The sequence below is a fragment of the Centropristis striata genome, chromosome 8, assembly GCF_030273125.1.
Source record: "Centropristis striata isolate RG_2023a ecotype Rhode Island chromosome 8, C.striata_1.0, whole genome shotgun sequence".
Lineage (NCBI taxonomy): Eukaryota > Metazoa > Chordata > Actinopteri > Perciformes > Serranidae > Centropristis > Centropristis striata.
This window is the reverse complement of record NC_081524.1, coordinates 23,833,723-23,857,673: the sequence shown is the minus strand read 5'-3', so window position 1 is coordinate 23,857,673 and position 23,951 is coordinate 23,833,723. Positions and strand designations below refer to the sequence as shown.

General features: G+C 39.5%; 2 protein-coding genes across 4 annotated transcripts; one reads left to right on the top strand and one right to left on the bottom strand.

Moving 5' to 3' along the window:
- Positions 1–1,221: 1,221 nt before the first annotated feature.
- glrx3 (glutaredoxin 3) lies at positions 1,222–2,847 on the bottom strand. The gene has a single exon (XM_059339067.1). The coding sequence runs from the start codon at positions 2,799–2,801 to the stop codon at positions 1,824–1,826; it is 978 nt and encodes a 325-aa protein (XP_059195050.1). The 5' UTR covers positions 2,802–2,847; the 3' UTR covers positions 1,222–1,823.
- On the top strand, positions 2,795–22,085 carry bag6 (BCL2 associated athanogene 6). 3 transcript variants are annotated; one of them, XM_059339064.1, is made up of 25 exons: positions 2,795–2,998; positions 5,043–5,130; positions 5,222–5,339; positions 8,360–8,574; positions 8,764–8,835; positions 9,576–9,698; positions 9,798–10,018; positions 10,402–10,534; positions 11,420–11,620; positions 11,700–11,910; positions 12,242–12,292; positions 13,417–13,769; positions 13,857–13,929; positions 14,089–14,420; positions 15,573–15,831; positions 16,403–16,572; positions 16,796–16,849; positions 17,241–17,349; positions 18,851–18,975; positions 19,764–19,898; positions 20,189–20,245; positions 20,353–20,577; positions 20,975–21,082; positions 21,171–21,317; positions 21,584–22,085. In XM_059339064.1, the coding sequence occupies exons 2-25, from the start codon at positions 5,050–5,052 to the stop codon at positions 21,677–21,679; spliced, it is 3,669 nt and encodes a 1,222-aa protein (XP_059195047.1). In that variant the 5' UTR covers positions 2,795–2,998; positions 5,043–5,049; the 3' UTR covers positions 21,680–22,085. The 3 variants fall into 3 exon arrangements, with proteins under 3 accessions (XP_059195047.1, XP_059195049.1, XP_059195048.1); XM_059339066.1 differs by having other exon boundaries at positions 2,796–2,998; positions 14,170–14,420; XM_059339065.1 differs by having other exon boundaries at positions 2,997–3,075.
- Positions 22,086–23,951: the final 1,866 nt, after the last annotated feature.

Below are 23,951 nucleotides of genomic sequence, written 5' to 3'. Positions count from 1 at the left end.
TTTGAGGTAGTAGTTTACAGAGCTTCTCTCTTAGAAAGCAATTTTATATGTTTGGTGATAAGTTTATTCACTCCCTGCTGTTGATTTACAGTTTGCAAAACTGCATTTATGGTATCAGACACACAAAATGAATTTCTCTGTAGCCATCTCCTGACTTATACTTTACAATTATCTTTTCTCTGAGTTGCTAGGAGTGTTCTTTTGTCTTCATGTTGCAATTGTAGCAGGAATAGTGATGAACCAGAGACTGGACCTCCCAGACACAGATGTTTTTATACTATAATCACTTGACACACATCAACTGTACTCAGGTGATGTCCATTTCAATAACTGTGACACGTTAAATTTGTTAAATTAGGTCAGTAACTTTAAACGGTATGAATACTTATGCAATCATTTATTTTACCTCATATATTTCTAATTAATTGATACTATTTGTAAAAATCTGTTTTCACTTTGATATTAAAGAGGGTTTTTTTTCCAAATTACTTTTAAAAAGGCCAAATTATATTGACCATGATTTCATGTGTAAAAGCAGCAGAAGGGTGAAACATCCAAGGGGGATGAATTTTGCAAGCCACTATATAAATACACACACACACACACACACTGAATATATATATATATATATATATATATATATATATCTGAGTATCACTTGAAATGTATGCTGTATTTTAAATATTTTACCACTTTACCTAGCAGCCCTTTTTCAACAGGGAGCTTAAACTCTTATACCCATATATGGTCTCCAAGCCACTGGATTCCTTTGATAAAAATTGTCTTTTTACTTCTAATGCAGTACACTGGACTTGCTGGTCTACCGCTGCCTCGACAAGTTTGTTTGTTTGTGTTATTGTGCAAATAAGCCTTTAAAATAACAAAATCACAAGACCACAAATAAACTAAGAGAAAATAATGATAATGATAAAAATACTTCAATGGAGTCTGGTGGCATTCAACAGAGTATAATGGCTTCAATTAGCTGTCCAAAAGGGCTGTCTGATGGCGAGGGAAAGCCTTGAAAATATTCTAAATATGACGTAAACCTTTGAAAAGTGGCTAACACAAGTTTCCCTGTTGCCCCTGTCCACAACATGATGGTACCTCATACATCCCCCTTAAGGGCTTGTTTTGAATGTGATTTTTTGGTTGCCCATGGATTCTGCAATGATATTTCACACATTAGCTAGTTAAAGGAAGTAGCACCAAAACAACATGAAATCTTCATTTCTCTTTATTGTTTAATTATGTTATTAATGAACAAAATACCAATAAGTGCCACCTAGACTTAGTTCTCAGCATTTAACCAGAGTGATTATTGGATATAATTGAACAGTTTCTCTGTCTTTCAGGCGAAGGAAGTGTTGACAGGACGGCATGAAAAGCCAGAGGCTTCACCAAATATAAACCTGTTCTGAAGTGTGAGGCTGTGAATACTGGAAGGGTAGATGTGAACCCCAAAACACCAGAGAATATGAACTACAGAGCTAAATTCATGTTCTCAGTAGAGTCAAGACAATGGATTTATAACATTTGGCCAAGCACAGGGGTTGCTTAACTTAAAACATCCAGAGCTAAACTTCAAAAATGAAAACAAAAAGTAAATTATCATTAACTGCCATTTCATTTTTGACTTTGGGTTGAACTTGAACTTATCCAGATGTTACAGCTGTTTGGTTATATGTGAAACTATTTGATTATTAAATCTAATATTTCTCTAAATGTTTCCTGTCTCTGCCTGGCCCTCTGTGCAATGTTGCATCAGTGACACATGTGCAGTGGCCTCTTGTTCCCTCTCTCTGATGGCATGGCAGATCCACCTAAGAGTCCCCCTTCAGCACTGATACCAGGTCTCCACTCTCCTTCAGCTCCTTGATTATGTCCAACCCTCCGATCAGGTCTCCTTTCACGTAGAGCTGGGGGTAAGTTGGCCAGTTAGAATAGGTCTTGAGCCCCTGACGCACTTCTTCATCCTGCAGAATATCAAAGGTGTCATAATCCACGCTGGTGGCGTTCAATATCTCCAGTGTCTGCCTGCTGAAGCCACATCTTGCAGCCTCCTTGTTGCCCTTCATGAACAGCATGACTGGGCTCTGGTTGATGATGGTCTTCAGACGGTGCTCCAAGGTGACAGCCTTCGGGCAGGTGTTCTCCAGCTCCCCTGTCTCAGCCAGCTCCTTCACTATGTCCAGTCCTCCCACCAGCTCTCCATTCGCATAAAGTTGAGGGTAGGTGGGCCAGTTAGAGTAGGTCTTCAGCCCCTGTCGGACCTCCTCGTCGGACAGGATGTCGAAGCTGCTGAACTGGATGCTGTGCTCCTTCAGGAGGCTCACTATCTGTCGGCTGAAGCCGCAGCGGGGCTCCTGCGCGGACCCCTTCATGAACAGCATGCAGGGCGCCGCGTTGATCAACTTCTTGAGCCGCTGGTTCAGGTCTGCGGCGCCGCTTTCTGCAGCTGCACCCGGACTCCCGGTGACAGCCAAGCGCTGCACCTTCTTGGTCAGCTCCGGGGCATCGGCCCCGTCCAAGTGGTCCACTTTCTCCCCTCCCTTGAAGAAAAGGAAAGTGGGAACAGCAGCGATTTCATACTTCTCCGACACCTCTGGCACTGCTTCCGCCTCCAGTTTGACAAAAGTGGTGTGCGTGTGCTCCTTCGCCAGCTCGGCCATCACTTCGTTCATCTGGACGCACTGGGGAGCCCATGCCGCCTGGAAATGCACCACGCTTAGGCATTTTCCAGCTTTGGCTAAGATATCTTCAAACTGCTGATTTGTTGTCGCCTCCACGAGATTCGCCATTTTTCCCCTCTCCTCTGTGTGGCGCGTCCGGTGTGGGCGCTGCGTCACATCCGGTGTGGGCGCTGCGTCACATCCGTGCAGCCTGGTAGCTTCTAGCAAGTACCAGAGCTTCTACTAGGAAGTCATCTGCATGTTATTGGATGATAAGAAACAGCTGCATACGCTGGATAAGCTGAAAGGATAGTGTGAGCCCAGAGGTAACCGTTGAACAACACATTAGTGTCTTTATGAAACCGACAGATCGTACCGTGGCTGACATGCGTCCATTGTAACGGTTGGTTTACGTAGCATTAGCTTAGCCTCCTGACTAGTTAGCTGCTCAAAGTTAGCTTTGTCGCAAATATAATTAAAGCTTAATCCTGTTAGCAAGCCGATGCTATCTAACGGTAGCTGGCTTACGTTGTCCGTAATTGCAGTTATCGTTACATGCCACTGTTAAAATATTTTAATTAACGTACTGTAAAAGTGTAAAATATCCGACTGGCCTAGCAGGATACAGCTAACCTACTTAGCTAACTTAACGTTAATCGCAGGAGCGGATAGTTAACTACGGCAACATTATGATGCTAACTAGCAGCTAGCTCGCCTTTCTTCTGCTTCTCCTCTGGTTTGGGTTAACTAAACACACGGATGCATTTTTCCTTAATCTCTGCGCAACTGCTGTATTTGTTTTTATTACTGGAGATAGAGAAGTTGCCAGTTGAGATCAAGCCATTTAAGTGCCTTTGATTGTGTTATTATGATTATAATTTGGTTTGTATTAATTTAGTGGTTCTTTCTTCTGATTCTCCTCTGTTTTGGGTTAACTAAAATTATACATAGATATTCTATAATTTCTGCATAACTGCCGTATTTGTTTTATTAATGGAGATATAAAAGTTGAGATTAAGACATTTTATGTGTCAATGATTGTGTTATCTGTGATACTGAAGGTGTAACTTAATGAGTTGTTCAGAAATGTAGGCTGTATTGTGTTTATGGATGCATACTTTTCCCTTTTTAATGTAGTGGTTCTTTCTCCTGATTTACCTCTGGTTTGGGTTAACTAAACACATGACGTCTTGATCTCTGCGCAGCCGTTTTATTTATTATTAATGGTGATACAGAAGCAACTGTTTGCCAGTCGAGATTGAGCATGTGTCTCTGATTGGATGCATATGAATGTGACAATTATTGTCATTACTGATTCTTTTTTCTGTTGTCCCTATAATTTAGTTGTTATGGCTGTAAAATATTCCCAGAGCCCAAGATGTTGTCAGCAAACTGCTTGATTTATCTGAGTGTGATCTTAAAAACTCAAAGATGTTTCATTTGCAATTATATGAAATAAATAAAAGCAAATCCTCACACCTAAAGGGGACATATTATGCTATTTTTCAGTTTCATACTTTGTATTTTGTGCTTTTACTAGAAAACATTGACATGCTTTAATGTTCAAAAACATTATTTTTCTCCTGCTGTCTGTCTTAATATACCTGTATTCACCCTCTTTCTGAGACACTGTGCTTTATTGCTTTCCTGAAAAATCCCAGTCTACTCTGACTGGTCAGTGAAATATCTTTATACTAATTAGTCTACTTTTCCTGACTATAAACACATGGCATGTTACTTTATCAATTTAGCTTATAAACTTATTTTTAGTTTGAATACAGAGTTGCAGATTAAATATATAACATTTTGTTGGACAAAACAAGCAACCTGAATACACCACCATCATCTTCCTGAAAATATCATGGGCAGTTTTTGGTATTTTCTTATGTCTTACACATTCCAAACAGTAATCAGCTAATACAAAAATGACAGATTAATTAAGAATTAAAATTTCTGTTAGTTCTAGCCTTGTATCAGATTACAGACTGGCAGTACCAATTAATCAATTTGGCCTTTATCTTGGCCATCTTATTTCCACTGATCATATTGGTGTACATACCAGCTGAGCAGTGCCAAGAAATTACAATAATAAATTTAAGGTAATTTAGAAAATATAATCATAAAGCACTGAGGAGTTTATTTAAAATTGTAAAATGTCCTGCTTAGTCTTTTTCACAAGTTTCATTTCAAAAATAATTCGAAGACTTTTATCAAAAATGTTTTTTTTATGTTAGGTGTTTATGTTAAGAAATTAATATCGGATGATTTAATCAACAATTGTTAACACTTTAATATTGATTTTGGCATTGGCCTCAAGTATTCAGTATTAGTTGGGCTATAATTACAGAAACGCATTATTTTATGATTCAGGAACACCATGGAGGAACAAACTGCAGACATAGAGGTGACAGTCAAAACACTAGACTCCCAGAGCAGAACCTACACTGTTGGCGCTCAGGTAAATCCTTCAGTTCCTACTGCAGACTTTGGAGTGAATTCTCATGAGTTTCCTTAATGAAAACCTGACTTGTGTTTTTTTCCAACTGTAGTTGACAGTGAAAGAATTCAAGGAGCACATTGCCCCTTCAGTGGGTATCCCTGTGGACAAACAGAGGCTGATCTATCAGGGCAGAGTCTTACAGGATGAAAGGACTCTAGCAGACTATAGTAAGTAATCAAGAGGTCAATTAAAGCAATTCAAAGCTTGATTTTATGTTTTAAGTTCTGTGATTGTGCAGTTTTATAAAAAATAGATTCCTCTTCATTCACGCTTACTTTCAGCAATTATGTCATGGGTGGGAATGTGCACAATTTTTAATATACTACTTAAAAATCTTTCAACATAATCAGGTGTTTCACCTACACAATCTTCAATGTAGTGGGGCGGATTAGCTGAACAATCGTTCACTTTGTGATAAAAGCATGAAATTTGGTAGATGTGTTGGTGAATATGTTTCAAACAAATCTGGATATTGGGCCACCTCAAAAGCGCCCCCTAGTGGCCGTGGCAGGCATTTGTTATACGAATAAATCAATGATGAATAAAAACTGCCCTTTTAATAATACCAACTGGTGATGAATTGTATATTGTTGGAAAGCCTGATTAGTCACCTTTACAACGAGGTACAGCTTGTAAGGATCGTGCATTCATGGAATGAGCAACGGGGCTAAACGTGTGGGTAGCACCCCCCAAAAATGTGCATCCCCTGTGGGGCGGATTAGCTCAATAAATCACAAGAATTGTTTATTTTGTGATAGAAGCACACAATTTGGTGGATGTGTTGGTGGATATGTTTCAAGCAAATCTGTATATTAGGCCATCGCAAATTCGCCCCCTAGTGGCCATAGCAGTCATTTTCTTCGTTAAAATTACAAAAAATATTTAAATTATTTCTTAAAATATTTAAAAAATGTAAACTAAATATACAAACGTAAATTAAAAAATGTAAATTCACATATTAAATTAACAAAAATCCAGTTAGACACTCTTTCAGTTATTTTTCCTGCCCCACCACAATCGGGCTAGCCATCGAGCTAGCTAGCAAATGAGCTAGCTAGCATTTGCTTCCTGGGACAATCAGTGCAGTGGACTGTCCATCAAGGTTTGCTAAATATTTTATTTCACCTGTTATAATTATGAATAAATTATGCTATGAACATCATAAAGGCTAAAGAGAAAAACAATCATCATGGGCCTTGGCGGAAAAGTAAATTAGCAAGATAGCAAAAATAGGTACTTAAGCTAGCTAGTTAGCTTGGAACATGTATCAGTGGCTGTTGGGTGTGAAAGCTTAATAAGACACTGTTAAATTATGTCCTGTGGAATGTGGACATCTCTCTCTGCACACACACACACACACACACACACACACACACACACACACACAGGCACACACACACTATATGTCATATGTCTCCTTTGCCCATGTGGTTCTTTTTTTCTTTTTTTAAATTTATTTTATAACTCCATCACAGTTAGTCAGGCGGCTTAGGACCAGATTTGAGAAGAAAGGGGACACGCCGGACAAAAGCACCAAAATTTTCCCACATGCTCTCTATCACCAAAGGTTTCAACTTTTGGTAGGAGCCACTTCATCAAGATTGCAGATAGGAGACGGCAGCCATATAAGCCATACGTCTATGAGAACCAATATATCTTCCAAGCCACTTAGAAGGTCAATCTTGGTGTCAAAATATACATTTTCTGGGTCAAAGAATCATTTAAAGCTATTGAGAATATCACTGGATGACTCACTGTAAATCATTTGTTGATCAAGATCTGACATGAGATGAAAGCGTACCCTTGATTTGTTTGAGCAGTGTACATGGCAGCTAATCTGAACTCTCCCGTGAACATTGATTCCAAACAGTTTCAACTCAGGATTCCCTGCTGCAGCACTTGAAGCGAGTTGCCCAGTCTGAGTGAAAATGAACATATCTATTTGATCAAATAATCATCTAGTGATATTCTCAATAGCTTTAAATGATTCCTGGACCCAGAAAATGTATATTTTGACACCAAGATTGACCTTCTAAGTGGCTTGGAAGATATAGCATTTCTCATAGATTTTATATGGCTGCCATCACCGCAATCTTGATGAAGTGGCTCCTACTAAAAATTGAAACCTATAATGATAGAGAGTATGTGGAAAAAATGTGGTGCTCTTGTCCGGCGTGTAAATTATATTTGTGGTGCTGAAAACATGAAACAGCAGCTGTAGGGTAGGCAAAGCATTCCTCGCAGTAACCACCGGCGGCCATTTTTAAAAATGGCCGCCACAGCCATCAGAATTTTTTTTGCAATGGCCCAATATCCAGATTCATGTATTCAGCAATGAGTGTACCAAATTTGATGCTTTTATCACAAAATTAACGATTGTTCAGCTAATCCGCCCCACTACACAGGGGATGCACATTTTTGGGGGGTGCTACCCACACGTTTAGCCCCGTTGCTCATTCCATGAATGCACGATCCTTACAAGCTGTACCTCGTTGTAAAGGTGACTAATCAGGCTTTCCAACAATATACAATTCATCACCAGTTGGTATTATTAAAAGGGCAGTTTTTATTCATCATTGATTTATTCGTATAACAAATGCCTGCCACGGCCACTAGGGGGCGCTTTTGAGGTGGCCCAATATCCAGATTTGTTCGAAACATATTCACCAACACATCTACCAAATTTCATGCTTTTATCACAAAGTGAACGATTGTTGTAAAATGTTGAGCTAATCCGCCCCACTAATGTAAACCAGAAATCTTTTCATTTTCATAGTATCACACCACATGGTACCCTGAACATGCTTAAAATGCTTGAATTTAACTCTTAAAAAGCTTAATAGCATAATAAGCTATTATTATGTGTACATACACCTACACTAAGTAGTAATTGACTTTCAGGGTTGTTATTTTTTAAGAATTTTTGTTGCTTTGGCCTTATTTTGCTGTTTTGGTGGAGCACTATTATGGGAGAAGGTAATGACTATTACTCAAGTCCTCACTTGAGCTCAAAGTTTCCATTTCAAATAATAAGCTCACTATTTATATGTATATAGTACTACCAGAAAGACTCATTGGGGTTTATTTTTAAGGTAAAATACAGCAACATGTTTCCTCTTTATGTAAATGTAAAGTCAACATACCGTCCTATGTGTACAGAAGTAACCGTAGTTCTCTGTTGTCCCAGATGTGGATGGCAAGGTGATACATCTCGTGGAACGGGCACCCCCTCCGCCCTCCCAGCCTGGATCAGGGTCAGGCGGCACTTCAGCAGACAGCGGACCCTCCTCGTCCTCCCAGGGTACATCACAAGTGCCTCCTCATGATCGCAACGCTAACAGCTACGTAATGCTCGGCACCTTCAACCTCCCCGTCAACATCATGGACCCCCAGCAGATACAGGTGAGTCTGCTTTGTGACACAGTTTGAGATGTTCAGTGTTTAATTCTACAGATTTCACACATTAAAGTATGTTAATGTATATATATTTAACCTGCAGTACGTTGCCCAGTCTTAATCATGTTTCAGGTTTGTTTTGCATGTTTTGTGTTGTTTCCAACGGTGCATTAATTTTGTGCTTTTCTTGTTTAGATGTCGGTTCAGCAGATGGTGTCTGGTATGGGAGAGAATGCCAGGAATGCCAGAGTTACAACCAGCACTGGGGTAAGATATAAGGTTGGACTGGTTTAGAAATGTAGAAACAGGCTTGATATTAAACCAAACAATGTACTAGTATAACACATTTTACTAGGATGACTCTGCAGCTGCTCCAGAGTGGAACTTTATGAGACTGAGGGAGCTCATGAATGAGATTGTAGTGACTTTGTAGTTTTAGTTTCCATTGAGCCTTATTCTCATCCAAAAAACACAAAAAACTTCCTTGTAAACAAACAACATGCTCATTCTCCCCTCTCTACTCTGATGAAAATAAATGTTATCTCCTGAATGTTGCCAGCCTCGGTTCGGCACTAAATTGCACACGCCCTGTCAGACACTTGTGACTCTGAAGAAAACAATGGTCTAATAATTTTTCTAAGACATTTTCCATGGTTTTCTTGATGATAACCAAAATCAATATAAAAAAACATGGAAAATGTCTAGATATCAATTCTTAAATTAAACTCTTATGAGCTATTTTTATTATTATAATTATATCTGTCCAAACAAATGTACCTTTAGTTGTTCCAGGCATTAAAATGAACAATATATTAGAGAAAACAAGTGTGGTCAAATCATTTTTTCCATGACTGTACATCGCTTATTACTAATGCGAATCAGCTGAATATATCCCTGTGTCACTGTCAGCACAGGTTGCTGATGTAATTTACTTTTGAATTTGTTGGGAAATGTCATCATGTGTCATCCTGTGTTTTATTGATTTTCACCTTTTTTTTATATTTCAGAGCAATGGGTCTGTAAATGTGCACATTGATATGGACCAACCAGTGCAGAGCGAGCCAAGGCTGAGACTGGTGCTGGCTGAGAACCTGCTGAGGGACATCAATGATGTCATCCACAGGATGGAGGTGAGAACTCAGTGTTCACATTTATCCAGTAGCAAAGCTCTAGAGATATAAACACTTTATCGGTGTAAAAATTTGCCTTGTGTTGTGCCTTATTTTTAGGGTCGGACGAGCGACTCATCTGCCCAAAACGAGACAACTACTACTGCTGCTGCTGCTGCTGCTGCTGCTGCTCCCCCTCCTCCCTCATCTTCATCTACCACCTCCACTCCCTCTCCCTCTGCTCAACCCATGGACACCTCCCCACCTCCGACAACTCCCCCACCACCAACCACCACCTCTTCAGCACAATCTGAGGGACCAACACCCCAACCCGGACCCAAGTAGGACATCCTCTCTCTCATGAAGTGACTTCAATTGTCACTTGTGCCTTTTTTTTTCTCCAGTTCTTTTTAAATCAGACAGATTTAAAAAGAACATGAAATTATTAAGCATAGAATCAAATCAGATGCATATCATTGGGCCACACCAGGAGTCTTTTAGTGCTAGAATGTTTTAATGAAACTAACCTGTAAATTGTTTATTGTATTCTACTGTCGGTTGTATATCTTATCTATCTCATCTATCTGTATGTGATACCTTTCTGTCCTTTATACAGAGTGATGCTGCATCTCTGTGTCACTGTCATGACCACTGAATCTCACTGAGTTTTGTGAACAGCTGTTGTGTTTGATTGTAATCAGCTCTGCGTCCCCCCCCCCCCCAGTCACCCCAGCCCTGCTGAGTTGGCGGAGATGTTGTCTGAGCTGCGGCGGGTGGAGGAGAGACTGCAGCCCTTTATTCAGAGAGCTCACACCATCCTGGAGACAGCCACCACCGCAGAGTACAACAATAATACGGTAGGATTCAAACAGGCAAATAATAACTAACTGTGATCTTTACTTTATTTAATTATTCAGTATGCTTTTTATTAGGATGCCAGGGTATTGATTTAAAAAAAAAATCCAAGGTCAAATCCTCAGTTGTTAAATTCATAAGGCTTCAAGGGCAGCAATAACATATTAATTATGATTAATATTAAGGTAATTATATTGTATTAATAGAATTATTCAAAAGGCAGCATTTTACCACCTGCTTTCTGATATATTTCACACAATGCTTCAAAACAATCAAATGATTTTGTACTTGATACAAGTTGTTTGGACCAACAGCGTGTTAATTAAGATTATAAAAGGAAAAGTTCTACTTTCTTTTGTGGGACATTAACTTCTTTGAGCCTTCACTGGTTTAATGTGATTAATGTTCCAAAGGTTTTTGTCAACATGTGAGCATTAGAGGTGCTTGTAGTGAGTCTTCTCCTCATGATTGGAAAGAGCCAGGGTAACCATTTTTCTCTGTTCCTCGTCTCTGTGCTCAGCTAAGTTAGCCGGCTGCCGGTGGTAGCTTCATATTTACCGTCCACATGTGAGTATGGCTGGAATAAAGCATCAACATGTCGGTGTCTACAGCGGTCAAGATCTGCTTGTATAAATAAAATGTATTAAGAGATGAAGACTTGCCTAAATAGTTGTAGATATTATATATGGGTAGACTAACCCAAGGTTTAATTAAATAATCAGGTAAATTAAATTTTAAAAAAGTTAGAAAAGAGTTTGGAGGAGAGCGAATATGCATTTTACACAAATGTTGAACTTTTCCTCGAATGCTCAAAATCCTGTATATTAAACGTAGATTTTAAATTGTCTTTTAAGAAGTTGCCCATTTGTGTTTCTTTTCTGCCTCAGGAGAGAGAAGAAGACCAGCGCACTCTCATCCTGACGTGGGAGTGTCTCCGTCTCCTTGGTAACGCCCTTGTGGCCCTCAGTGACCTGCGACTGAACCTCATGAGCCCTGTGCCCCGCCACCTGCATGTGGTGCGGCCGTTTTCACACTATGCCACCCCCGTCACTCTGCCTGGAGCTGTTCACCACCACATCCCGGTGCAAGTAAGTGAAAGCAAGCATATGTGAGTTATTAATGTCAACCTTTAAGGTAAACTGACTGTGCTGCTATCTTCACCGACAGATGAACCTGGGTGCTGCGGCTAACAGCACTGAGGGACAGGCCCCGTCCAGCCAGCCATCCGGCCAGAGTGAGCAGGCAGGTCAGGGACAGACCCCCCCCTCACAGACTTCCCCGTCCAATCAGCAGGCTGGACCGGGACAGGCCGGCCCCCGTGTCATCAGGATCAGCCACCAGGCAGTTCCGGTGGTCATGATGCAGATGAACACGGATGGTGTGTTGTCCCCTACCCGCCACTGATTGAATGCTCCTCTACATCAATGCTGTTTGTGTGATTGCTGGGGTTTATTGCTTTGGAGTTAAAGTTTACTACACTACACTACCTCTGTGCACTGCTGCTATCAATCAGAGGGATCTGAAGAATTTAACTGTACTTGATTTACAGGCTCAAATTTCCTAACCTTCTTTCTTTTGTTTTTGATGGTGATGATGTCTCTGTTACTGCAAAAGCTCTTCTTTAACAGAGAGTACTGCTGGTAGTTACTTTAGTGTTGTATCTGGAGTTAAAACTATTTGTGTGTTGTCATTTTTGTGTGTATATGCAGGTCCAGGTGCTAACCCTGCTGCAGCTGGACAGCAAATGCCTGGACAACCAGGTAAGGCCATTTGGTAGTGCATGTGGCATAGTACATTGTATAGAACACGGACTTCCTCTTATCTTAAAATATTTTAAAGATAAGAGTGGAGGCTGTTTCCTATGAGTGCCATTGGTGTGCGTGTCCAGCGCTCCACTTAAGAGGAACTCTGTAACTTTACTGTGGTTTTAATATAAACTGCCAGAATGATTGAAGCAAAAAATGATGTTAAAAAGAAAATTAAAGCGTGTCATGAACCACTCCACTGCTACTGCACAGTCCCACTCTAAGCTGGCGTCTGTATCACAATCCTTACTACAGACAAAATATACAGATAACACTAGACTCACCATCTTTGTTGTATCTCCTGTAATTCACGTAACACATAATCAACCCAAATACTACGTGTTGAGTATTGTTTGTCTGTTTTTCATTACTGTAAAATGGACAGAGAGGAAAAGCATATCCAGATAGTCAAGTGACATTCCTCCTCATTTCAGCAGCTCTTCCCTCCTAAACTTTTCACATATCACTATTCTTTTTTATTATCATTTTGTGGGTTTTTGTTTTGTCTCCCATGCTGCAGTTCCACTCTCTAACTGAACAGTCGCTCAAACGTTGCTAAGGGGGCGCTGTTACCCCCATAACCCCACACAAAGTCTTATTAAACAGTATATGCCTAATAGATCTGGTTGTAAATATAAAGTTAACTGTCAAAGAAAATCTCATAAAAGCAAGTATAGGGTACATCGGATTTCTGCATACCATACACATTTAATTAATACATTAACATTTTTAATAATTATAATTACTAAGTAATATAATATAATAATAAGTTCTAATAAGTTCTTTGTTATTCTGTCATCTATTATTCCATAAGTTTTCCTGTTGTTTTAGGTTTTTGCCATGGTATTGTCTCAGTGTCTCTTTCCAGATATTTAGGCAGGGCATCTTATCAAAGTCATAATTTTGGTATTTGACAACAGAGGTCCAGGTTCTGTTGAAATTGTGACTTTCCCCAAATTCAATGGAATACTGTATATTTGTTTCACCAGAATGATCCTTTTTATGTGCCTCCTAAAAATAGATTTCTGCTAATTACTGTCATGTTATTTTAACTCATTGGTCTCTGTCTCCCCCTGCAGGTGCCCTCCCCCCTGACTTCATGAGGAATCTCATGCAACAGATCAGCCAATATGCTGCCGCCGTAGCTACAAGCGCTGCCACCGCCGCCGCCACTGGCCAACCAGCACCACCCCAGCCCACCCCTCCTGGATACAGCTCCACAGCCAACTCCTCAACTACCACCACAGGTCCCAACACACCCACCACCACCCCTACTGCTCCCCCACCACCTCCACATGCTGGCCCCCAGCCCCAGGCCAGGGTTGTGTTCACCCGGCCCCCCTTTGCAACTAACATGCCCCCTCCGGCCTTCGGCACCCGGGGAACCACCATAAATGTGAGGGCAGCCATGCCGGGCCAGCAGCCAGGGCAGGTGGGAAAAATCTTTTCTGATTTAGTTTCTGTTTTTCAAGCTGTTTGCCAACATGATCTATACTAAGTGTAAAATCTTACTCTACAGGCTTTCAACCCTGCTGCTCTCAACCAGATGATAAGTGGACTGGTTGGACAGCTTTTGCTGCCAGGACAAATGGGTACGCCTTTCCAGTTGATGAATCATGACTTCTTCTTTTTTTAATGATATGATATATGATATGATAGTTAAGAACATATAAAGATTGGTCAAGGCTTGCTGTCGATCAGTGGTACTTTACTGTGTTTTTTTTTTTGTTTTCATGTATTTCATTTTACAGCTGGTCAAACAGTGACTTCTTCCTCCTCCACGTCCACATCTTCCTCTTCCTCCTTTTCCTCCTCCTCTCAAACCTCCTCAGCCTCCTCCTCATTTTCTTTCTCCACCTCGGGTCCAACTCCTCCGCCTACCACAAGCTCTACTGGTACACCGAACCAATCTGAGACCAACACCAGTGACCCCCAGTCCCAGGAGATGCCCCCAGACCTCAGCCAGCTCCTGGGTTCTCTCTTGGGCGGTGCCGCTGCTGGCCCTCTAGGGGCCCCTTCAATTACTGTCACTACATCTGGTGTCCCAGCTTTCATCCAGGGAGTGAGTGAATTCATGCAGCAGGTCAGTGTTTGAATGTTCAACTCTAGTGCCCTTTGACTTTGCATGTAAAGTTCACCTTAATTTGCATATCATTCTGTAGTCCTGTATTGCCTGCACACAGATCTTGTCAAAAGGTGTACTTGGTAATAAATGTGTTCTTGGAAATCGTTTGAATAGATTTTTCAAGACCAAGTGGGTTCAGATAGATAGAGCCAGATCATTTAAAAAAAATGATATCAATATTTTAATTCAGAATTTAATTTAAGAAATACAATAAAGTAAATACTTTACAATAAAAAAAAATTCTCACAACTAGTCAGTATATCACCTAGAATCAGAGGAAAACAAGTTGTTGACCATATTTTTCTTTCTCTGTTTTAATTTTGGTTCTTTTTTATCTTAAGTCTTCAGCACCTTTTTGAAAATGTGTCAAGTGCCAAAAGCTGGCCCAGAATGTTCTCTCAGATATGCACACATAGTATTAATTCTTATTTAAATAAATCTTTTACCATTTTGAGGCTGTATTTTATCAAGTTTGAATGTGACTGCTTGTATTTGGACAACTTTTAGAGGGACAACACAAACAGATTTAGCTGCTGCCCCCGTCCTCAGCGATGCATTGCTTAGCTTTCGTATCAGTACTCATGCCTGTTACTGTAGATAGTACACAAGGCTGACTCACCGGATGTAGACTGTTGGATAAGCCAGGCATTGACTGCCTATTTCACAAGGAATTCTCTTCCCCTTCCGCAATTTCTGTTTCTCACGGGCACCATCACTGCATCCTCAGCTTATCACCTCCTAACACGATTCTGATTAGTTTAAAGAAAGATAAACAAGGCCCCCTTATCCCAGAATGATAACGGGTGCAGACGGACCTTTCTCTAGCAATGTTGGAATCTGGCAAATCCCTTTGATATTCAAAAATGTCACTCTTGTTAAATGGAAAAAATAAGTTTTGTAGAAAAACATATTTTATATTATAACATGCATCATGTTTGCACTAGTAAAGAAACATTTTGACACCTGGCTCTAGTCATCACCATCTCCTATTGACCCACTAGACTTCCAGTGAGCCTTACTTGTGTCCATGTAGTGCTTTCCATTTAAAAAAAATTCTTAGTAAGTTACGTTAAGAAATCTAAACTCCTTTTGTTTCGGTTTTATTTCCAGGCCCAACCCATCTTCTCTCCACCCCCACCTCCATCTGGCACCACTCCTGCTGCAGGGCCCAACCCCACTCCCAATCCCCCTGCTGGAGCCGGAGCCGAGGCCCTCAACCCGGAGCTGTTCACAGGCATCGTCCGTGGTGTCCTGAGCACCATGATGGGCTCCCTGGGCCAGGCCCAGAACGACACAGAGAGCATTGCCCAGTTCATGCAGAGGCTGTCACAGGCTACCAACATTTTCATCAGTCCTGAAGATCCTACTGGTAAAAAAACAAACATTCAAGTATATTACGATGTCAGCAAAGCAGCTAAGGTCAAGAGACAGTGGTGGAATTTAACTATTTTTTTCTAATTTACTCAACTACTGTACTTAAGTACAATTTTGATGTACTTTACTTATTTATTATGTAACTTTATACTTCTACTCTATGACATTTCAGAGGCAAATTCTGTACTTTTTACTCCACTACATAACAGTATAATGACAACAGTAAAATGCTGCATGTATCAACAATAATAATGCAATACTATATTAAGAATATATAAAACAATCTGAGTGGGTCCATTCTGCTTAAAGAGGACTTTCACTTTTCATACTTAAGGTTGTTGCTGATACTTTTGAACTTCAGTAAGTTTTGAATGCAGGACTTTTACTTGCTGTGGAGTAATTTCACAGTGTGTGGTATTAGTACTTTTACTTAAGTATGGAATCTGAATACTTCAACCAACACTGGTAAAAGATAATGGTGTCATTTATTCAAGATGCATATCAATTTCACTCCTCATTAATATACTTTCAAATTGAATTGTTTTCTCTTTAAACGTGATTCCCAGGGTTTTTTGGAGAGCTGCTGATGTTGGTGTGCCAGACATTCACCATGTCAGACCTGGTGATGCTGCTTCATGGCCAGCACCAGCCCCTCGGCCGCATCCAGCCTCAGCTGTCCCAGTTCTTCACCCAGAACTACCTCAACGGCAGAGAGCCCACAGACGAGAACATTGCTGTCAGTACCACTCACTAGTTGGAGAATGCTTTTTTTTTTAATTCTTGATGGTTGTTTGAGTTCTTTTAATAATTTTTTCAATAATTCATTTCATTTTGCTCCAATGTTTGATGGTTTGTCATTTTTATTCTTTTGTTTAACTGCCCAATAACTGAAGGATTTTTTTCCCCTTCTCCCTCCATGTGTCTGTTTTCTCCTCATGTCCTCTGTTTCCATCCACCAGGCTTCGGCTGACAGCCTTGTTAATGAGCTGGAGGAGTATATCAGTGAGAGTTTTGTAAGTTCCCTGATGTCCACTCAAAACGTATAAAACAAAATGTCAGGCTACTCCGAGTCAGTTGACCCAGGTTACTTTTAGACTGCGTTGAAATTCACATCAAAGATAACGATACTAAGGGTATAAAATGTAACATATCTGCAATAAAATGTCTAAAAGCCGCTAGACTTGCAGTATGTTTTAGATTTTGTTGAGTTGTCGACAGCCCAAATTAATTGATGTAGCTACTGAATTGATGTAGCTAATGAAATTATTCATTGTTGAGACATAATGTTTCACTTCTACACATGAAATTTGAGAGCCAGTTTAGTTTAAATATGGTTTACTGGAGTGTTGTTACCTGTGTAGTTTATAAATGTAGTGACACCGCCTCTTTATTTGATTCCCACAGAGAGAGTCTTCAGTCACAGTGTTGGAGGGTGTTGACGTCACTCAGACCAACATGTCTTTCTTCAGACAGCAGCTGATGCACATTGCCACACATATTCTGCGTTGCACAGGTAAACTTTCAGGAGAGCAGTATACATTAACTGGCCTTGGTGATGGTTTATGGTGTTTTGGTTCCAGTTTTGCCTCTATTTGTGTTTAACCCTTGTGACCGCTTTAAAAAGGTTAGTCCAGTGTACTTACAGGATAAAATGACAACAAAATAATAAATTCATTTTATTTTCCACTTTTACGGAGTTAACCAATTTCAGTCCTGGTCATAACAACCAAATATTCATTGATTTTCTGAAATTTCAAACATAATGAAACTATTTTTTAATGGGGAAAAAAATCTTTATACTTAATAGTAGGGGACATTTTTAAGATTTAAAACATAACAAAAATACTCCCACTGGATATCTTAAAGGACAAAATTTCCCATTCCTAAAACTTCTATAAAATAATATGTTAATATTTTTTTCCACTTTCACTGAGCTGGTTTTGTTTAATCTGTCCTGGGCATAACTGCCAAAGTTTTTATTTTCAGAATTTTAACCCTTTAAATGGCAGCTTGTGTACACAGTGGCCCTCATTTATCAAACAAGCGTACGCCAGAAAGTGAGCGTAAAGTGGGCGTACGATCATTTCTACGCAAGGCTCGACATTTATCAATTTGGACGTGAGCGGAGGGAACGAACAGATCTCACGTCTGGTCTCAGCTTGTGTACGCAAATATGAGTCAGCGTTAATGCACCTTGCGACTGTTAAATTCTTTTAAACAGAATACTAGCTGAGGATATTAAATGTTGTTGTCTTCTGCTATTTACCGTTATCCTGCTGGACACCAGAGCGTCAGCGTCTCCTTCACCACCAGTTCTGCCCAAATAGAAACATTTCCAGTCAGTGCTGCCACACACTCCTCTGACTGGGACAGAACTCTTACTAAATGTAAAGAAGTGAATAATATCTCTCCATCATAATAAGTATAATATTTGGATATAAAAAAGGCTTTATATTTCACAATGTATAAATGAAACATTCCAACCTCACCAAGAGTTGAGTTCTCCACTGCTGCTCTGCTGACAGCACAACTGATTTCCTTCCTTTTTGTTTTCAGCCGCCACATTTATCAAAAGCTGATCATTCTTATACTGCGATTGGTGTGATACGAACGTTTGATAAATCACTCATGAACCCTGTCATAAGACGAAATATACGCCCAGATCTGGGCTCGTTTCTACATTTGTTTGATAAATGAGGGCCAATGCCACTGTTTTTTTTTGTTTTTTTTTAAATGAAGACAACAAACAATTTTTTCACACATTAATTTTGATGCATTGTATCAAACACTCCAGTGGCCCTTAATACAGCAGCAATGTGAGAAAGGCCTCAATCTGTCAAAGTAAAAACTAGTATTTTGTTTGGAGGGCTCTACAATGCATGATTTTATGCCATGATGCTGGGATCAAGTGGAGCATGTTGGTCCTTAAGGGCCTGATTGTTTCAGTTTATTATCAACTTATTATAAGACCCGAGTTTGAACTTGAAATTTTTCTCATATTTCTCATTTCCCAGATGATTCATTTGGACCCCGGCTGCTACAGATGTGCAACCAGGCATTGTTTGAGTGTCTTGCTCTCAACCTGCACTGCCTGAGAGGAGACCAGAGAGCCCTCACCGCAGTCATCAACCACCGAATAGTCAGTATACAATCTCTTAGTTCATCACTTCCTGCTTAGAGTCTAACATACCAAGTTCAGTTTTCATCTGCAAAGGATATCAAGTTTGATGCTTTGTGCAAATGCAGAGTCATGCTAACTTGCAGTAGGCCTTGATGCCTACTTGAGTGCTTGTAACAGGAAATGCAAACAAAACAGATTCCAAACAAAGTCACAGTTATGAGTTTAGGGACCAGTTAAAAGCCAACTCTGAATCCTTCCATTTCATCCACGTTCCAGATTTTAATTTATATTCATATTTTAAATCATGTGGTAGAAATTAAAAATAATCACTTCTGTCAGAACGAGTGAATAAGTTGTTAAAAGTTAGTGATAGACTGATGCATGATTAGGAGGCTTTATTATTCTCGGTTAAAATTCAAGTACAAAATGGCAACATGACAAGCAAAAATATTGCAGCAGTTAATTTTTGTGTCCTTTATGTGTTTCTGTGATGCACTTATAATCACATTAGACATAATACACAAAATACAGATGAAAAAATGTGTCTGGAAAAAAAAAAAAAATCTTAACAAAAATGAAATTAATTTTACCTTAAATTTTTGTCTAAGACAGACTATGAGAGTTTTCTGGAACCAATATGCAACTTAAATAACAGCATATATAATAAAACCCACTATTTATACACACACAGCACACCAGTTTATGAGCCTTCATACTAAGATGTCAGTGTAAGTTGACAATAGTAATAACAAACTACAGCAGTATGAATTTTTAAATAAAAGCTTAATTTCCTCCTGTTGTTCCAGCGGAGGATGTCCAGTGACATCAGCCCCAGCCTGGTCAACTGGATGACCAGCATGATGACGATGAGGCTGCAGGTGATTCTGGAGCACATCCCCATCACACAGGAGCAGATCCAGAACTACATCGTTCACACACAGGTAAGCTCTGGCTTCTTCCCAGAATACGGATGGACACAAGTTGGCAGTAGAGGGATATCCAACCTGCAGGCCTTGTTTACATGCTGTCGCCTCTCAGTTTTACTAGACAATTAAAGATCTGTTTGTTCTCCCCAGATTTTGTTTTGTTTTCTGCACAACAGAATGCATTTGTAACATGTTGCATGCAGAGATAGAAGCCGTCCCTCTTATCTGATGGCTGTCACATATCCTGTTACTTCAGACAGCACGTCTGAAATGGCTAATAAATATTAAATGGCATTCTTTCACAGAGAGATCAGTCTTCTGCAACTGGCGCACAAGAGCCTGAACGAGCACAAAGTGCAACGGTAAGCATGGTGTATCTTTAATGTCCTTTTCAGATGAACTCAGTGTGACGTTTTAGGCACTGCTCTGCCTTTGAGTTCCCTCACATCGCTGTTATCTGCTTCCAAAGATTGGGGACACCCTCTCACCAGCTGCAGCGACAACAGCAGAGGAGGCCATGTCTGTGTCACACGAAACAAGGGCGTCATCACGGGAAACGAGGGCGTTGCCTGGAGACCTGGGAGCCTCAGGAGGAGCCGCACCATTAGGTGGCGACATGGCAGCGGCCGGAGCTGAGGGAGGGAGCGAGGAGTCTGCACGAGAGTCCGAGGCCTGGGCAGCTGCCGTTCCACCTGTAAGAGACCACGCAGTTTACCTGTTTTAATATTTGACTTTTGTGTAGCAAAATCCTACTTCACATCTACACTGTCCTCATTACTCTTAATAATACAACTTTTTTTTTTTTATTTGTTGAAAGTAGTACCAGTAGTTTAAGGTTTTATTGGTTGAGGCTGCAAAATCACCAGTCAAAGTTCACCATGGCGAATTCCCGCCATGTTTTCTTTGCCCCTTTGCTTGCATGAAATGTGCAAAAATGCATTTTAAACTTAAGTAAAAAAAAAATCCATGTTTCTTTGCTGAGCTGTCAGAGTGAGACAAAGAGGGTTTGAGTATTATTTAAGACAGACTTCTTAAGATCTCCCTGGTCCCTCATTATCCCTCTCTTCCCTGTTTTTTACTTTGTGTTGTAGGAATGGGTGCCCATCATCAGGTGTGATATGATGACCCAGAGGAAGATGAAGGCTCAGCCCCCGCTGTCTGATGCTTACCTGCACGGCATGCCGGCCAAACGCAGAAAGGTAATCAGATCGGTTCTAAGTGTACTTATTATGTAGACTGTCCGTTGTCCTCACTTTCTTTAAGGTCTGTGTATGTGTGTGTTTTCAGACCGGACTGAGTGGTGGAAGCCTCCTCTCCCTCTCTGATGCGGTGAGTCAAGCAGCCAGGACAGCAGGAGTGAAGCCCATCACTTCTGCTGAGCGGTTACAAGACGATCTGGAGACCCAGGACCTGAAAGAAGCGTATGCAGAACAGGTAACTAAATCTTACATAATCATTAGAACAAACAGGCCACAGTTTCGACCATGATTTGTATTGGTTAGCACGATATCATCTCACCATATTTATTGCAGCAACATGGTTACACTGCTACACACATCTTAACAACACAATTTGTCACAAAGCTGACAGTAATAAGTCTGTAACCAATTTATATAAACTTATTGTTGTATGTCAAGTTAGTAGGTTATTTTTAAAATTGCTGCGTTAATTAATACGCCCTAATACCTTTTTCCTCTCAGGTTAAATCAGACATCAAGAAACGAGTGAGGGAAGACCCCGATTTCAACTCTCAGCAGTTCCCCAACGCACACAGAGCCTTCCCGTCAGACTCATAATCAAGTTCAACTGATGGGAGACCTGCAAGACTCGCACCGTTTTCATCTTTATTATTTCTTGGATCTTCATTAGACTACCACTCAATGCAGCTTCACCAGCCCCAAAACTGTCTGTACGCCTTTTAAAGCAGTTAGCAGCCCCCCTGACTAATTGCACTCATGCTAATGTGACGACTTCTCCCAGTGCCTATTTATTTCTTTGTTTATTCTGGTCCCACTTTTGCTGAGAGAATGTTCATGATTAAAAGGCTTCAGATTTAATTTTGACTAAATCAGGTCACTTTACTTCTGTTTAGATACGTGTGTATGTCTGTAAGTTTTTTTTGCTCTCATATCCTCGTGTTTGCTTTGTTAATATGCAGCCTGAATTCTCATTATTTAGTGAACTTTAGCCTTCCTGTCAATACTCTAGAGTGCAAGAGTATACTTTCATGTGATGAACATGCTGTTTGGTACATGAATGTACAGTAAGCTTAATAAAAATCTTGATACAATACATGAGTGCTCTTTCTGAGTGGGCAGTTTCTGCTTTGAGAAGGGTTGAGAGGAGAGAAGTATTCACTGCTTATAGCTCATTGCAAGTCTCAGGATTAGCTCTGTGTGACGGTAAGTAACAAGAAATGGTACAAAAATGCAGTAGAGGATGAAGGACTTCACTATGATTTGTTTCGTTACATTTCTGATTAAACAGAAAAATTATGAAATTGAGAAAGACGCTATAGTATAGTACTGTCGAAAAAATGTCATATTATTTTTTGTCAAAGTGCCTAAAGACACTTGAGAATAGTTCAATGAGCATCTTAATAATATAGTACTCTTAGTCCAAAAACGTAACATTTTTTAAAGAAAGATTATACAGTTTTAAAACGATCCAAAATTAAGTGGTCCTATTATATTCTTTTAATACGTGTCATAGTATAATTGTCCAGAATTGTCAGAAAATCACTTTATCATAGGATGTCAAAAAACATGCCATACTATAGTATGTCTAAAAATGTAAAAAATGTTTTTCAAAGGTCCCAAAATGCTAAAAATTACTATTATAATCTTTTGATACATTTTATAGCACAATATGTCCAAAATGAGACACCAGATAATAGTATCTCCAAAATGTTTTTTGTGCATGTGGTTTATAGTCAAAAATGGTCAAAAAAATGCTAAAATTACTTTATTATAGTCTGTTGATGCATATTAAAGCGTAGTTTGTCCATAAATTTCAGAAAAACACCATATTATTATTATTATTGAGATGTCCAAAAATTGGAAAAACAAAAAAGCATACAACAAGCATGTTGATTTTTGTCAAAAATGGTAAATTTAAGCCTAAAATTACTTAATTAAAGTCTGTTGATTAATATTAGTTGTATATTTTGTCCATAGATGACTGAAAACCACCATATTTTGGCATGTCCAAAAATGACACCCTGAAGAAAAAGTCATACTATAGCATGTAGATTTTTGTCAAAAAGTGTCAAATTTTAAAATGCTTAAAATGGGTCAATTATAGTCTGTTGATAGATGTTAGAGCATAATATGGCCAGAAATGACAGAAAAACACCATATTATAGGATGTCCAAAAATGACCCCCTCAAGAAGAAGTCATACTATAGCATGTTGATTTTTGTCAAAAATGGTAAAGTTTTAACATGCCTAAAAATGCTGCAAATTACTTTATTATCATCTTTTGGTACATATTAGAACATATTTTGTCCACAAATTACTGAAAAAAACCCTATTATGGGCTGTCCAAAAATGTGACAAAAAAGTCATGCTATAGCATGTGGATTTTTGTCAAAAATTGACAATTTTTAAAATGCTAAAAATGACTTTATTATAGTCTGTTGATTGATACTAGTTGTATATTTTGTACATAAATGACAGAAAAACACCATATTATGGGATGTCCAAAAATTGGACAAAATAGTCAATTTTTAAAATGCCTAACATTGCTAGAAATGGCCCAATTATATTCTGGTGATACATGTGGTAGTATAGTTTGTCCATAAATAGTAAAAAAAAAACAAAAAAACAAAACCCCACCATATTGTGGGATGTCGAAAAATGACCCCCTCAAGTTAAGTATACTGCCCTACAAAGCCTAACTGCAGTAACTACATTTTTGGTCGAAATTGAGTTATAACTAAAAATTAACTCCTTGATGTCTGTTTTATCTTGTGACAAAGTTTTAGATTTCAATTTTGCTTATTTTCAGAGAAATAATGATATAAAAATTGCAGTAACTACAAAATCCAACTCAAAACCAAAGCAGACC

What these genes read in the sequence shown, in the direction of transcription:
- glrx3 (XM_059339067.1), bottom strand. Translation starts at nt 2,801, where the DNA reads ATGGCGAATCTCGTGGAGGCGACAACAAATCAGCAGTTTGAAGATATC.
- bag6 (XM_059339064.1), top strand. Translation starts at nt 5,050, where the DNA reads ATGGAGGAACAAACTGCAGACATAGAGGTGACAGTCAAAACACTAGAC. An exon ending in ACACCCCAACCCGGACCCAA is followed by an intron (nt 10,019 to 10,401) that starts GTAGGACATCCT and finishes CCCCCCCCCCAG; the next exon opens with TCACCCCAGCCCTGCTGAGT. An exon ending in AACGAGCACAAAGTGCAACG is followed by an intron (nt 20,246 to 20,352) that starts GTAAGCATGGTG and finishes CTGCTTCCAAAG; the next exon opens with ATTGGGGACACCCTCTCACC.